The sequence below is a fragment of the Macrotis lagotis genome, chromosome 1, assembly GCF_037893015.1.
Source record: "Macrotis lagotis isolate mMagLag1 chromosome 1, bilby.v1.9.chrom.fasta, whole genome shotgun sequence".
NCBI lineage: Eukaryota > Metazoa > Chordata > Mammalia > Peramelemorphia > Peramelidae > Macrotis > Macrotis lagotis.
Window position 1 is genome coordinate 642316256 of NC_133658.1, and position 13638 is coordinate 642329893.

General features: G+C 48.6%; 1 protein-coding gene across 24 annotated transcripts in view; it reads left to right on the plus strand.

Moving 5' to 3' along the window:
* The window catches only part of PHLDB1 (pleckstrin homology like domain family B member 1), a 65987-nt gene that overhangs the window by 15276 nt on the left and 37073 nt on the right, over positions 1 to 13638 (plus strand). For 23 of the 24 annotated variants that reach the window (XM_074215183.1, XM_074215186.1, XM_074215187.1 and 20 more), the window contains exons 5-6: positions 6238 to 6363; positions 8248 to 9596. In XM_074215183.1, the coding sequence (XP_074071284.1) occupies positions 6238 to 6363; positions 8248 to 9596 (1475 nt within the window). Of the gene's footprint in view, positions 1 to 2542; positions 2645 to 6237; positions 6364 to 8247; positions 9597 to 13638 lie in introns of those variants that run through there. The other variant, XM_074215203.1, reaches the window with a different exon arrangement.

Genomic DNA, 13638 nt, shown 5'->3' on the forward strand with positions numbered 1-13638 from the left:
GGGATGGAAAGTGTGCCTGGTTATTTCTCTGGAAATCTGAGTCATATTCCAGAATCTTTCCAAGGCTGTGCATATACTATACTGAGAGTAGAGTGTGGGTGTCAGTATTGTGTGTGATTGTGTGAGAGAAGACAGTAATATATGAAAGTGAGAAGAGTGAGTTGTATAAGAAATGTACATATTTCTCTGTGTGTGGGTGCACACCCAGAGTAGATATGCGTGTATGAGAAAGAGAAGTGTTTGACTGTAAGAGGCATGATGATCCAGTGGAGACAACCTGAGTTCAAGGTCCAGCTCTGACTATGGGACTTGAACATAAACTCGCTGAGTCTCGGTTGTCTCATTTGTCAAATGAGGAGATTGGATAGGACAACTTCTAAAATTGTGTTAAATACTATAACTATGAGAGTTTGTTGGGTGGGGAAGAAAGAGAAATCTCTAAATGAAAGAGAAGAATCTCTTTGTTAGAAAGAATCTTTGTTGGAAATATGTCTATCTTTATGTGGGCACCACAATGCCTGGTTTGGCTCATCGTGGGTCTTGGACTTCTATTTAGGGAGGGTGGTTGAGATGATGTTGTATCTGGCTGACTGACTCTCCCTGCTTGTGACCTTGGGGGTTCCAACTACAAGGTAACTGTAAGAGATTCCCAGGATAGGATAGGGAGAAGCTGAGCTCTGGGAATCCAGCTGTTGAAGTAGACTGCTGGTTTGGACAATATATCTGGTCGAATTGGGAGATCAAGAGAAGCCAGAAAGAAAGGCACCTGATTGCTGTGGGTGTGTTTAGGGGGCGGGTCAGAAATTTGTTAGGTGAGAGAAGAGAGGAGGTCTGGGTTCTCAAGCTGCCTGCATGTGACAGGGGGCTAGGTGATACAGGGCTCTAGTCCTAGAGTCAGGAAAAGCCATGTTCAAATCTGGTCATAGATAGTTATCAGCTATGAGAACCTGGGACAAGTCACTTCTGTCTTCCTGGATAATATCAACCTCTATTTCCTAGGGTTGTTATGAGGATCAAATGAGATATCTGTAAAGCTCATTGCAAAGTACAAAACATTATATAAATGCTCTTAATATCATCCTCCTTCTTCTGTTCCTCCTCCTCATAGAACTTCCTCTCTATGAAAGCCTTAGGGATTCAGAGGAAGCATTTCTCTAGTCATTTCCTACAGATAGTTATGAAGAGGATAGTAAAGTCAAATCTGACTACCCAGTGAAGTCCTGAAGATTCATTAGTCTTTTTCCTCCAAGGTCTTTTATCCATTTCCTCTTATTCCCCCGCTCCGCCCCCTACAAAACCACAGAATGTCGGAGCTGTAAGTAACCTTAAAAATCTTCTAATCCACTCTGCTCATTCGGGAAACTGAAGCCCAGAAAGGAGTCATTATAGAGGGGAGTAATATAAATGAAAAGCAACAAGTAGAGTGTTGGTTTTGGAATCAAGATCTGAATTTGAATTCGGTCTCAGATACTACCTGAGTGACCATAAACAAGTCTTTTAACCACTATTGGCCTCAGTTTTCCTTTTTTTGCAAATTGGGGGTGGTAATAATTAACACCTACCTCTCAAGTGTATTAGGAAGCTCAAATGGAATAATATATAAATTTTATTATAAAATATTATATCATCCATATTATTATCATAATATCTAATAGAGATGAAATAATCCTGGGATTGTGTTCAAGAAGAGGATCCAGAATTTAAACTCTTTGCAACTGAGATCCATAGAGATCGTTACTTTGGCCAACTAGACCCACCCTCTCCATTTAAAGATGAGAAAGTGAAATCCCATAGAAGTAAGTGATTTGATCTGGGTCACTTGGTAAGTAGCAGAGACGAGGTTTTAGCCCACCTGCAACTCTTTCCAAAGCACCCCGCGTTCTTTTCTCTGTTTTTTTTTTCATGTGTAAAATGGGGACAATACTTTCAGGATCTATCTCACGTAGTTGCTGTGAGGGAGAAAGCGGGAACCCAAGGACACATGACAAGTGAATGGCAGAGTGAGGCCCTTCTACCAGGTCTCCTGACTCCCAATCCTTTCTCTCCAGCTTTTTAGAGAAGGGTGGGTGGTGGGTGGAGATCTTGTAGTCTCTTGTCACCCTTACCTCTGAGCTCTCCTCAACCTCCTCCTTCCCCCATCACTCAGTCCTGCTTTGTGCGTTTTCTCTCTTCCCCCCAGCTCCTTATCCCTTTTTCTCCGGTCTCCCTTCTCTGCCTCTGCCCCCACCTCTTAGACCTCCAGACTTGGGGAGTCAGGGTCTTGCTTTATCTCTCTTCCCTTTCCAACTCCATCTTCTTATCCACCTCCCTTGGTCCTCTCCCTCTCTCCTCTCCTGTCCTCTCCTCCCCTCCCCAGTCCTCCATCACTTCCTCTTCCCCTCCCTCGGCTTCTCCTTTGTCCCTCCTCCCTCCTTCCCCCCACCTCCGGAGCCCCAGCCCCAGCCCCTGCCCGGCCCCGGCCCCGCCCCGGTCCGCTCCAGTGGCTGTGAGGGAGGTCGGGCCCGCCCCCTCAATAGGCCCCGGGCCGGGCAGTGGAGCCGGAGCGGGAGCCGGAGCCGAGCCGGGGCCCCGGGGCCGGGCCGAGCCTGGCCGGGCCGGAGCTGGAGCTGGAGCCCAAGCACCCAGGGAGGTCCAGGCTCGGCTGGTGAGTTACTGGCCCAGGGCCAAGCTAAGGCCGGGAAGCCAGAGGCGGGGAGAGTGGCCCGGGCACCGGGAGGCACGCTGCCGGCATGAGGGGGTGATCCGGCGGTGCGGGAGCTGGCGGGGGTCCTTCTTCTCTTCCCGCTGTGGTTCACGGCGTGGGTGCTCGCCCGGCGCTGGCCGGACTGCCTCGGGCTGACGGTGCTGTCGTGGCTCCGGGGCTCCCCGCGTGGGTCTGCGGGCACCCAGACTGTCTCTGGGTCTTTGGCTCCACCGGCACTGTTGGGTCGGGTACCAAACCCAGTCATTCGCGATCCCTCCGGGACAGAGGGCAGTCCTCACCGGGGTCCTGGGCTGGGGATGCGAGACTGGAAGGACACCTTTGAACTCCTCATATTGTTCTGGCCCGGAGTGGGGGTGGGCGGGGGAGAGTCGGGTCTCTGGTAGGAAGTGTTCGGAAAGGACTGTGAAGCCCTCTCCTGTCTCCTGTTCCCCGCTCCAGCCTCACTTTGGGTGATCCCGTCTGCCTGTCTTTCTGGCATAGTAAGAGAGGTGGCTGTATTGTGTGTCTTTCCAAGGTAGATTCGTTCCCCTCCGCCACCTCCTCTCTTTTTAAATTTACCCCCCCACCCCAACACACACACACTTTGGCCCCTAACCGAGGCATGGCTGCTGGACTGTTTAGCAATTTGGGATGCTTGATTCTGGCCCTGGTGGGTGGGCGAGATACTGTTCCTGGGTTCCTGGTTGGGAGAGAAGATAGTCCTGGGAAAACAGAAATGGTTAGGAGCAGAGAATGAAGGAGTCAAAGCTCAGGTGGGCCCTGGGACAAGTTGAGGGCAGAGCAGAGGCAGCCACCGGGGCTCCAGATCTTCATTCTCACAAGTGCAAATAGAAAGTTAATTTGGTCCGGAGCCCTATAGCGTCTGTCCTTCTAGCCTCCTTCCCACTCTATTAATACAGCCCTCACCCCAAAGCCTGCCATCCCCTATTTATAGCCCTGGAGGAAATGTGGTCACACCCCCTCTCCTGGAGGGAGGGGGGAGAGAGAAACAGAGTGGGTGGGATCCAATCCCAAGGCTCCCACCCTCTCTACATATTCCTTGGGTGGGTTGGGGGGGGTTATAGCTACCCTTTCTAACCCCCCCCTCCATTCCACCAGGATACTGGACGATTTCTAAACACCCCTTTCCCCTCCTTTCTTGGGGTGAAGCAGTCTGTTTGGAGCTTGGGCCAGTAGTACTAAGAGCTACTCATTAGTTAGCTTGTTAAAGAGCTGTAAAGTATGCATGTGGGGGCAGGGGGTGGGATGAGGACTGGGTAACTCAAAATAGCTAGACGTTATTAGAACTGATTAGTAAAGTTATGATTATCCTCACACTGGCTTCATGTGACCAATGGCATGGCCACAGATACCCTCTGGCCGACTGTCATCTTTTAGGATTCTTGATTCCAGCATGTTATGGACCAGGAGCACTTGGGTGAATATTTGCTTGCCACGTTCTGATATTCTTTGCCCTGGGGAGGAATGTAAGAAAGTGTTTTTGCATCTAAGCCAGGGGGTAGCATTGTCAGTGGTACTGATCACTGACCACTCAGGAATCTTAGGATAAAACTAAAAACTCCTTCCACAGCTTTGCCATGGCCCTGGCATCCAGACACATCAACAGCTACCAGCTCCCTTCCCTGCAGGGCAGAAGGAATTGCCAGGGCAGACACGTGGCCTGAGATGCCCCCTACCCTTGCTGCCTGCCTGAGCAAAACTGTCTCAGCGTCCAAGAATGCAGTCTTCCTTGCCAGCCTCAACTGCATGTTGGCATAGAACTTGGGGTGCCAGGTGGTACCAGGATAGACAGACGGGAGGCTGGTAGGCGATGAAGGGAGTATGTGGGGAGAGGAAAGAGTGGGTAGTGGCACCTTCACAGACCACTGAGGGTATCCCCTAAACCACCTGTTCACTCTATTTCTCCCTAATAGGGTACCTCCCTCAGGAACCTATATATGAATGGGAGCCATAGAGCAGCTGGTACAGTGGGAGTGATAGAGGTGGAACAAGATTTGCTAACTCGTGCCCAGGGTGTCTGTGAGGCACACCTGCTTTGCAGCACACTCTTTACTGCTCCCGGCTACATTTCCTGGCTCCTGCTCCTGCCTTGACTGTGTGGACAGGACCAGGCTTGTGCTCCACCTAGGAATGCATTAGACTGGGGACTGGCTTAATAAGGGTCCAGCAGTCTCCCCTTGGGTGGTTCCAGTTCTGGGGTTCCTCTGTGTCTTCTTGCCCTTGCCAATTTCCTTCTGATAGAGCATTTTCTGGAACAAAGGTCAGAATGTTAGGGTTGGAAGAGATCTTAATGTCATAGTTTTAGAGCTAAGGACCTTTGAGGTAGAAGGTCACATAGCTAGTAAACAACTTAATTCTAAAGCATTCTACCTCCTTCTCTAGGCTCCTTGGGTGCCAGGATTCTCTCTAGTTCAGAAAGAAGCCAAGTCTCATTGAGGGGTAGCAACATACCCTGGGCCACATTGCCAGCCAAGGGCAGAACTAGAAATAGAGCTGACAACTTTTAGCAGGAGGGTCTTCTGCAGTTGTTCCTTTCCCCTCTCCCAGCTCCACCTTATCTTCTGAAAATGGTCTACTTTCAAACTGAGTCCTCTAGAAGGTGGCATATGAATACACATAAGCATGTGTATATAGACACACGTCCCTGTAATAGCAGGCAGTTTTGTGAATTGTGTTTTTAATGTGTTAATAATATTTAATATTTTGATTTTAATGTAATTGGATTATTTTTGTAATTCCATTTTATCTTATGCATTTAATAAAGGGAGCATGAGACATCACATGACTCCCAAAGAGGTCTATTCACTGATCTGGTGCTTTACAATCTTCTGAACTCTTTCCTGTTATCTTTACTATATAATATAGGCAAGGCTAATTTCTGTTCTTGACAGATGAAGAAACTGAGATTTAATAGAACTTGAATTACTTGTCTGAGGCTATGTGTTTTTTAAAAGGTAGAACCCAGGTCTACCTTTCTGCCTCTTAGTTCAATACTCCTTCCATATACTGCTCAACATGCTAAACATGGATGTGTTTGTGGGGGAGGTGGGTATTCACTCACCTGTATTCACTCACTTCACACATGTGAAGCTTTGTTCATGCGTCTGTTGTAGTTGAGAGCATATAAATAGGGGCGGCTAGGTGGTACAGTGGATAGAGCACTGGCCTTGGAGTCAGGAGTACCTGAGTTCAAATCCAACCTCAGACACTTCATAATTACCTAGCCATGTGGCCTTGCGCAAGTCACTTAACCCCATTGCCTTGCAAAAACTTTTTTTAAAAAAGAGCATATAAATAAGTGAGGGGTGGCTAAGTGGCACAATGGATTAAAGTGCTGGGTCTAGAGTTAGGAAAACATCTTCCTGAGTTCAAATCTGGCCTCAGATACTTATAGGAGGAAGGGTGCAGCAAATGTGTGAATGCCTATATGTGTTTTGGGGTCCCAGGACTGCCTCTCTAGACGTCATGTTGAAGGAGGTTAAATAAAAAGGGGCATCTAAAGTTCTGAACTCTGGCTTTCTCCCTGTCTACAGGCTGCATGTTGTGCCTGGGTCAATCCACCTTCCTCCGATTTAACCACCCAGCAGAAGCCAAGTGGATGAAAAGCATGATCCCGTCCGGAGGTAGGGGCCCTGGAGCACCCTATACTCCTGCTCTAGGTAGGTACACAGAGTCAGATGAAATCATTAAGTTGACCTGGTCTGGCAAAGAGCCAGGTTTAGAGCAACTCCTAGAATCCACCATTGAGCCCCAAGAGAGCTTCCTCACCGCCCACCCTAGCACCCCTGGAATGTCAGCACAGGACAAATCAGTGGCTTTGACTCCTTGTCATCTACCAAGTGCCCAGCAGACAGATGGGATGCCAGGCAGCAGAGGCTTTGGGACAGATCCAGAGCACTGCCAGTTGGCTGGTATCAGGTTTTCCTGGGGATCATGTGTATAAAAAGAGTTATGCCAGCTTCCTTCTCCACAGTGTTGTGTCAGGCTGGGTCTAAGGCCTGAACCCTCTAGTTATGATTCCGTTGAAGGGAACTGGCCTTTATCCTCTCTAGTAGCCTGAGGGGAGGCAGAAGAGCAAGGATGATGCCAGTCAAATGCCATAAACTGGCTAGATTGGTTCCTGCCTGCTGGCGAGCACTGAAGTTCTCTGCTTCATGGCCCACCCCCAGAGTGAGATCTGCCAGCTGGTGACTCAGTCCAGCAGTTGGGGCTAGTGTGTGAATTATTGACTTTTGTAGGAGAAGATCTGAATTGTCATGGGGCCTGGGCCTACCTTCCTACCCCCATTTAGCTCACATAGGGTGAGGAAGAAGCATCCTGATCCTTACATAACTGTTCCATGGTTTCCTTTAGGAGAAAACTTAATGTTGGAGCCAAGAGTAAGATGGGAGAGCTTCCATAGTCACTTAGGTTAGGTCTAGGCAGGAGATGGCTCAGGCCAATAACACCTGTGCCTAGGAAAATACCCACTCCCCTTTGTCCATTGTTTTATCCCAGATTCCTTAACTCTACTTTTGGATTTCCATGAGGGAGGTTCCCAAACTTGAGACAGGAATGGCTTCCTTCCCTTTCTGGCTCTTATCAGCACAACTTTATTTTACTTCCCTGGGGATTTTAAATGACTGGGTTCCTGAGCTACATCTTGCCTGAGTTCCCTCTCCCTCATTCCTTTTCCTTCATTCCTCTGCCCTTCAGCCTTCCTACAAGCCTACCTGATTGAGGCAAGCAGTGGTTCTAGAGCTGCCAGGGTGGCAGTGGGAGAAGAGGAGGGGCAGGGCAGGGCAGGGCAGGACGGGAGTGGAGAGCTCCTGTGGCTAGCAGCTTAATGGGGATAATTGGAGCCACAGAGCTGTACCTAGATGTCTGCTTTAGCTTCCAGGAACTGGCCATTAGCTCTAAATCCCACCCCCTGGCCTCTAACTATTCCTGATCGGTTGCAGATGGGGTCACTTCCAGCCTCCCCTTCCTCCTCTGTTGGAGGAGGGAGGCAGCAGGTGATTTTTCCCCCCTCTTTGAACTTCCCTGAATTGGATCAGGGGGATGTTCCATGTTTCCTAGCCTAGGCCCAGCCAGATTATGCCCCTTTTGGGTACCTGGCCTAATTTCCTTGCAGACTTCTCTCAACTCCATAGCACACTGTCAGAACCTACCCCTCTTGCAAGGAAGGTAAGTGAGGCTGGAGGAAACCAAGGCATTGGGAGGTGTTTAGTGAAGGACTCAGGGATGCTCAGCATTTTATTCTTAACAGCTAGCTATACTCCTGGCTCTTCTCTGAGGACAGAATAGAACTGGAAGGAACCTTAGCCATAATTTAATTCAACATTCTTGCTTTGCAAGTGAGGAAACTGAGATTCAGGGCGGTTAAGTTCTTTGTCCAAAGGCCTACAGATAGGTAGTAGCAGAGCCTAGTCTAGAATCTGGGTCTCCTATAGCCTTGGGAGAAAGGGATGGGGGAAGTTGATTAGACGGTGGGGACCAGGGACTGGAGCTAGTAAGAGATTCAGACCTGACTTACCACGTGACCTCGGTCTGCTCTGTCCCAGCTGAGTCAGAGAGCCTGGTGAATGGAAACCACCCCCCTCAGCCCCCCAGCCGGGGTCATGCTGCTTGTGCCAGCCACAGCTCCCTGGTGAGCTCCATTGAGAAGGACCTGCAGGACATCATGGACTCCCTGGTGCTGGAGGAGCCCGGGGCATCTGGCAAGAAGGTCCCGGCAAGCTCCCCACTCTCTAATGGTGGGCGCTATACTCTCTCACCCCCTATTAGCCCAGGGGCCATGTCTATGGGCTCCAGCTATGAGAACACCTCTCCCCCCTTTTCTCCTCTGTCCTCACCTGCCAGTAGTGGCAGCTGTGCCAGCCACTCACCTGGAGGGCAGGAACCAAGCCCAGCCATTCCTCCCCTGGTCCCTGTCCGCTCTTCCAGCTACCATCTGGCCTTACAGCCCCCACAAATCCGACCTGGGGGTTCCCACCCCACAGAGAGCCCCCGGCTGGGAAGAAAAGGAATCCATGAAGGACCTCCAAGCCCAGGGCGGAGAGGTCTGCTGACTGATAGTCCTGCTGCTACTGTGCTGGCAGAGGCCCGCAAAGCCACTGAGAACCCACGGCTGGGGGTATCTCTTCCCGTGGTGGCCATCAGTCTGAGCGAATACCCCGATGGCAGTGTGCGAAGTCAGTCCACCAGCATTCCTGGTAGTCCCAAGTACCAGCCTCCCATCCCTGCCCCCCGGAGCAAGGCCAGCACCCTCCAGGAGCGGCCACCGAGCCCTTTCCGGGAGCTGCCAGGTGCTGAGCGAGCAATGACAGCCAGTCCTTCACGCCAGCTGGTGGGCAGAACCCTCTCGGATGGCATGGGCACCCGGTCCCTGCAGCCACCAGAGAGTCCTCGCCTGGGCCGGCGGGGAGGCCCGGAGAGCATGCGGGAGCTCCCACCCCTGAGCCCGTCCCTGTCTCGGCGGGCCACCCCACTGTCGCCCATGCCTGCCCGGGCCACTCCAGACACTAAATTGACCAGGGAAATGACTGAGAGCCCCAGGACCCGCCGTTGGGCAGCACATGCAGCCTCCTCAGAAGACTTCACCCTCACTCTAGGTGGGAGGGGCCGACGGACCAGGAGCCCCTCCCCAACACTCGGAGAGCCCTTGGTACCTCGAAAGGGCAGCTTCGGGGGTGGATTGAGCCCAGCCTACAGCCTTGGCTCCTTAACGGGAGCCTCACCCCGACAGAGCCCTCGGGCTCAGAGGAAGCTCTCCAGCGGGGAGCTCCGGGTGCCAGCCCCCCGGGAGAGAAAGAACAGCATCACTGAAATCAGCGACAATGAAGATGACCTATTGGAGTACCACCGGCGCCAGAGGCAGGAGCGGCTCCGGGAGCAGGAGATGGAGAGGCTGGTGAGTGAGCCTGGACAGGGACTGGGCCATTCCCAAGGGTCCCAGGTTCCCCATCACAAAACCCAAGACCTATTGAATGTTTGAAATGGAAAAGATCTTAAACTTTTTTTCCAAAGTTTTTATTAATGTCTTCTGCTTCTTATGTTATTGTAGATATATCCATTATTCTTCCCCTCTTTCCCCCTCTCAGAGAAACATTTCACATACGATTAGTTTTTCTTTCAAAGGAAAAAAATCAACCCAACCAATACATTGAAAAAGTTCCAGAGCATATGCAATGTATAACACTTGGGGCGATGGGGAAAAATTTGGAGTCATTAAGGCACTGATAAACTTTAGACCCAGATATTGGGGCGGCTAGGTGGTGTAGTGGATAAAGCACAGGCCTTGGAGTCAGGAGTACCTGGGTTCAAATCCGGTCTCAGACACTTAATTATTACCTAGCTGTGTGACCTTGGGCAAGCCACTTAACCCCATTTGCCTTGCAAAAAAAAAAGAAAAAAAAGACCCAGATATCAAAGGCAGAGTCAGAAGAGTCTTCATTTGAGTTATGCTTTTATAATCTTTAAAATTTTTTAATTCACTTTTGAGTTTTTGATATGGTTGTTTTTTCCCTTTTTTGTTGTAGTTTTGTTTTCCTGGCTCTGTTTACCTCATTCTATATCAGTTCATATAAATCTGTTCTTGCTTCTCTGTATTCAACACACACACATCATTTCTTACTGCACAGTCCATTAAATGCATATAATCTACAACTTCCTTGAAATATAAGCCTGGTAAAGAAATTGAAAAGACCTTCAAATAAAGTAGATGCTATGACAGATGAGGACCTGAGATTCAGAGAAGGGAAATGACTTAACCAAAATCACTTAGCTAATTAGTATAGTAGACACAAGATTAAGTTGCTGGTCTAGAAGTTCTGATTTCTAGTCCAGTGTTCCCTTCACTGAAATTTTACTGCCTTCTAGTGTTTTCCTTCTAACTACACCAGCTTGAATGTCATTCTGAGGGGTAAGAATCTTAAAAATCTAACACTCAGAAGAACTGAGTTCCAACCTTTCCTTTGACATTTGATATCACAATGAGGAGGACTACTAATAATATCTGACATTTAAATAAAAAATTAAATAGTATTTTAAGGTTTGCAAAATACTTTATGTACATTATTTCATTTGAGCCTCAAAATAGCACTGGAGATAGGTTTTTTATACATTTACATTTTTATACATTTACAAATAAGGAAACCAGAAAGATTGGATCATTGGTATCAAGCTCCAGTAGAAGTGGAGTCCATTCATTTGTACATAAGGATCCCTGTGGGACTCATATTGATTTAGTTTTAAAAGGCAATATCATCTTTATTTTATTTTTATTTATTTTGTTAAATATATTCCAATTATATTGTATTCTGCTCTGGGTCCATTCAAGAGTGTTATCATGTTTGACACCTCTGGGATAGATGACTTACACAGAGTCATAAAGTTATCTACTATTCACATTTATAAAGAATTTTATGGTTTATGAATACTACTATATGACCATAAGTAACATATTTTACTTTTTGAAGCCTCAATTTTCTTATTTATAAAAGGGGAGGAATGTAATAATAAAATATAATACCTACTTATGAGGTTTGTCTTGAGGAAAGTGCTTCAAACCTTAAAGTACTATTGAAATGTGACATTATTATTAACGTCAGCATGAAGAGTGTAGTAAGGGAGGACCTTTAAGAATCTAGGCCCCTTGGGGTGGCTAGGTGGCACAATGGATAGAGCACTGGCCCTGGAGTGAGGAGTACCCAAGTTCAAATTCAGCCTCAGATGCTTAATAATGACCCAGCTGTGTGTCCTTGGGCAAGCCATTTAACCCCCTAAAAAAAAAAAGAATCCAGGCCCCTCTACTTTTTCCTCTTCCTGTAGGGTTCCTCCACTTTTTTTTTTTAGGTTTTTTTTTTTTTTTTTAAGGCAAACAGGGTTAAGTGGCTTGCCCAAGGCCACACAGCTAGGTCATTATAAGTGTCTGAGACTGGATTTGAACCTGGGTACTCCTGACTCCAGGGCCAGTGCTCTATCCACTGTACCACCTAGCCACCTCCGTTCCTCCACTTCTAAGGAAGAAGACTTAGATGATTATCTAGGCAAAGAATGCTCTGCCCAAGTGATAAAGAAGTGGTCTAGACTGAAGGGATTTGTGAAACAATCAATGACAGACTCCTCTCTCCATCCCTGACTAGCCTCTCATCCCACTGCCCAGGTTCAGGCTGGATCAAATACTTCTCTGCCCTCTTTTAAGCTAATGTGTTCACCAGGTCCAATGGGAGGTCAGATGGTCAGAGAAGGAAGCTTGCTTAGAGATAGAGGGTCCTCTTGGCCAGGCCCCTTGGCCCAGGTCGATATGGCTTTCTCTCTCCTTTTGTAGGAGTCTGGGGGATGGGGAGCCGTCTGGGCAGCTGTCTCTGAGCTGGCATCTGAACTGGGTGGGGGCCTGGGATTCCCAGGATAGCTCAGGGAAAGGGAGGGTGGGGAAAAGCAGGGAGAACATGAAGGAGGAAGAACAAATTCTCTTGATCATCCTTCCCACCCTCACTATTTCTGCTCAGATCTGAGAAAGAATTCCCCATTTACAAGGCGGGGGGGCTCCCCTAAGCTTTTCTTGCTAGCCTAGACTAGATCCTGGGATGTCTCTGTCCTGGGAGAATAGTCAGTGTGAGTTATGGAACTAAGGAGTGGGTCCGGTTCTCTTTTCCCCAGTTTTTCACATTGCTAAAGCCCTGACCTGCCCCAACCTGCCACTTTAAGGCTTGGAAACTGTCCGCCCCTCCCATCTCTGTAGCAGCTGCTTATCTGTGTCCCGAGGCAGGGGGAGGAGGAAAGAAGGCTCTGCCTCCTCTGGTGCCGGGACTTGGGTTCCGGGTCTTTTGGTCATGGAACTGAGCAAAGAACCGGAGGGAGGCCAGGTGAGATATTGCTCTGAGCTGGTGGGAGATGAAGGGGAAGGAACTTTAGGGGTCTGGAAAAGAGCACTTTGGCAGAACCAGGGATTCTTTGGGGGTGGGGATGAGGCATGGTCTTTTACTTGGGGAGATGCCATGGAGTTAATGGGCATCTTAGGGGCATGACTTTATCCTCATCCTTCAAGTTACTGAGGAGTAATGGTATTTATGTGCAGGTGACTGGGGTAGGGGAAAGAGGCCAAGGACTGAGGGTCAGGTGTGATACAATCATCAGATTAGGACCTACAAGACCCAGGCCTGGGAACCAGGTTCAGGAGAGTTGTCTATTCTTAGTGAGATTGGAAATTAGCCCCACCCATTGGCAAAGTGCCCAAGGCTCATGTTGATTTGGGGCCAAGGTAGAAAGGAGATGATAAAGTTGTATACTTGCACATATGTATTTCATAACACTCTTGGTCAGTGCACATGTACCTGTCTGTGTATATCTATGATTTTTACACATGTGACTGTCAGCATGGCCGAGGGTCCACAGGTGCCCATTGAAATGTAGAATGAAAAGCGAAAGGAGGTCAGGGCAAGGGTGGGGAGAAATGACTGCTCATGAGGCAGACAGGAGGAAGTGTCTTTGCTACTCAACCCATTTTAGGATTAAGTCCTTCCTTTTTCCTCGCTTTCCCATTCTCCCAGAAGAGTTAACCATCTCCTGCTCTGTCAGTGAGGATGAGTGTTAGTCTTCCCATTGGCATGAGAATGGCAGCAGAGTTGTCATAGTGGATAGAGTTTTGGAATTAGGTTGGAAGACTGGGAGAATTTAGCTGTTTCCCTGTCCTTTGGATCTCTCCTTATCTGCTAAAACCCCCTTCTTGTGCCTACAGTGTGAATCTGACTTTGGGAAAGGTCCTAGGAGCTCTCCTTCATTGGAAAGCTGGAAGGAATCTGAGATGCCAGATAGTCAATCTCCTCATTTTACAGATGAGGAAACTGAGGCTTTCAGCATTACAATAACTTGCTAAGGCCACAAGTCTGTAGGCATCAGAGCAGAGGAGGACCAGATGGTGTCCCAAGTCTCATTTGGTTTCAAATTCTAGG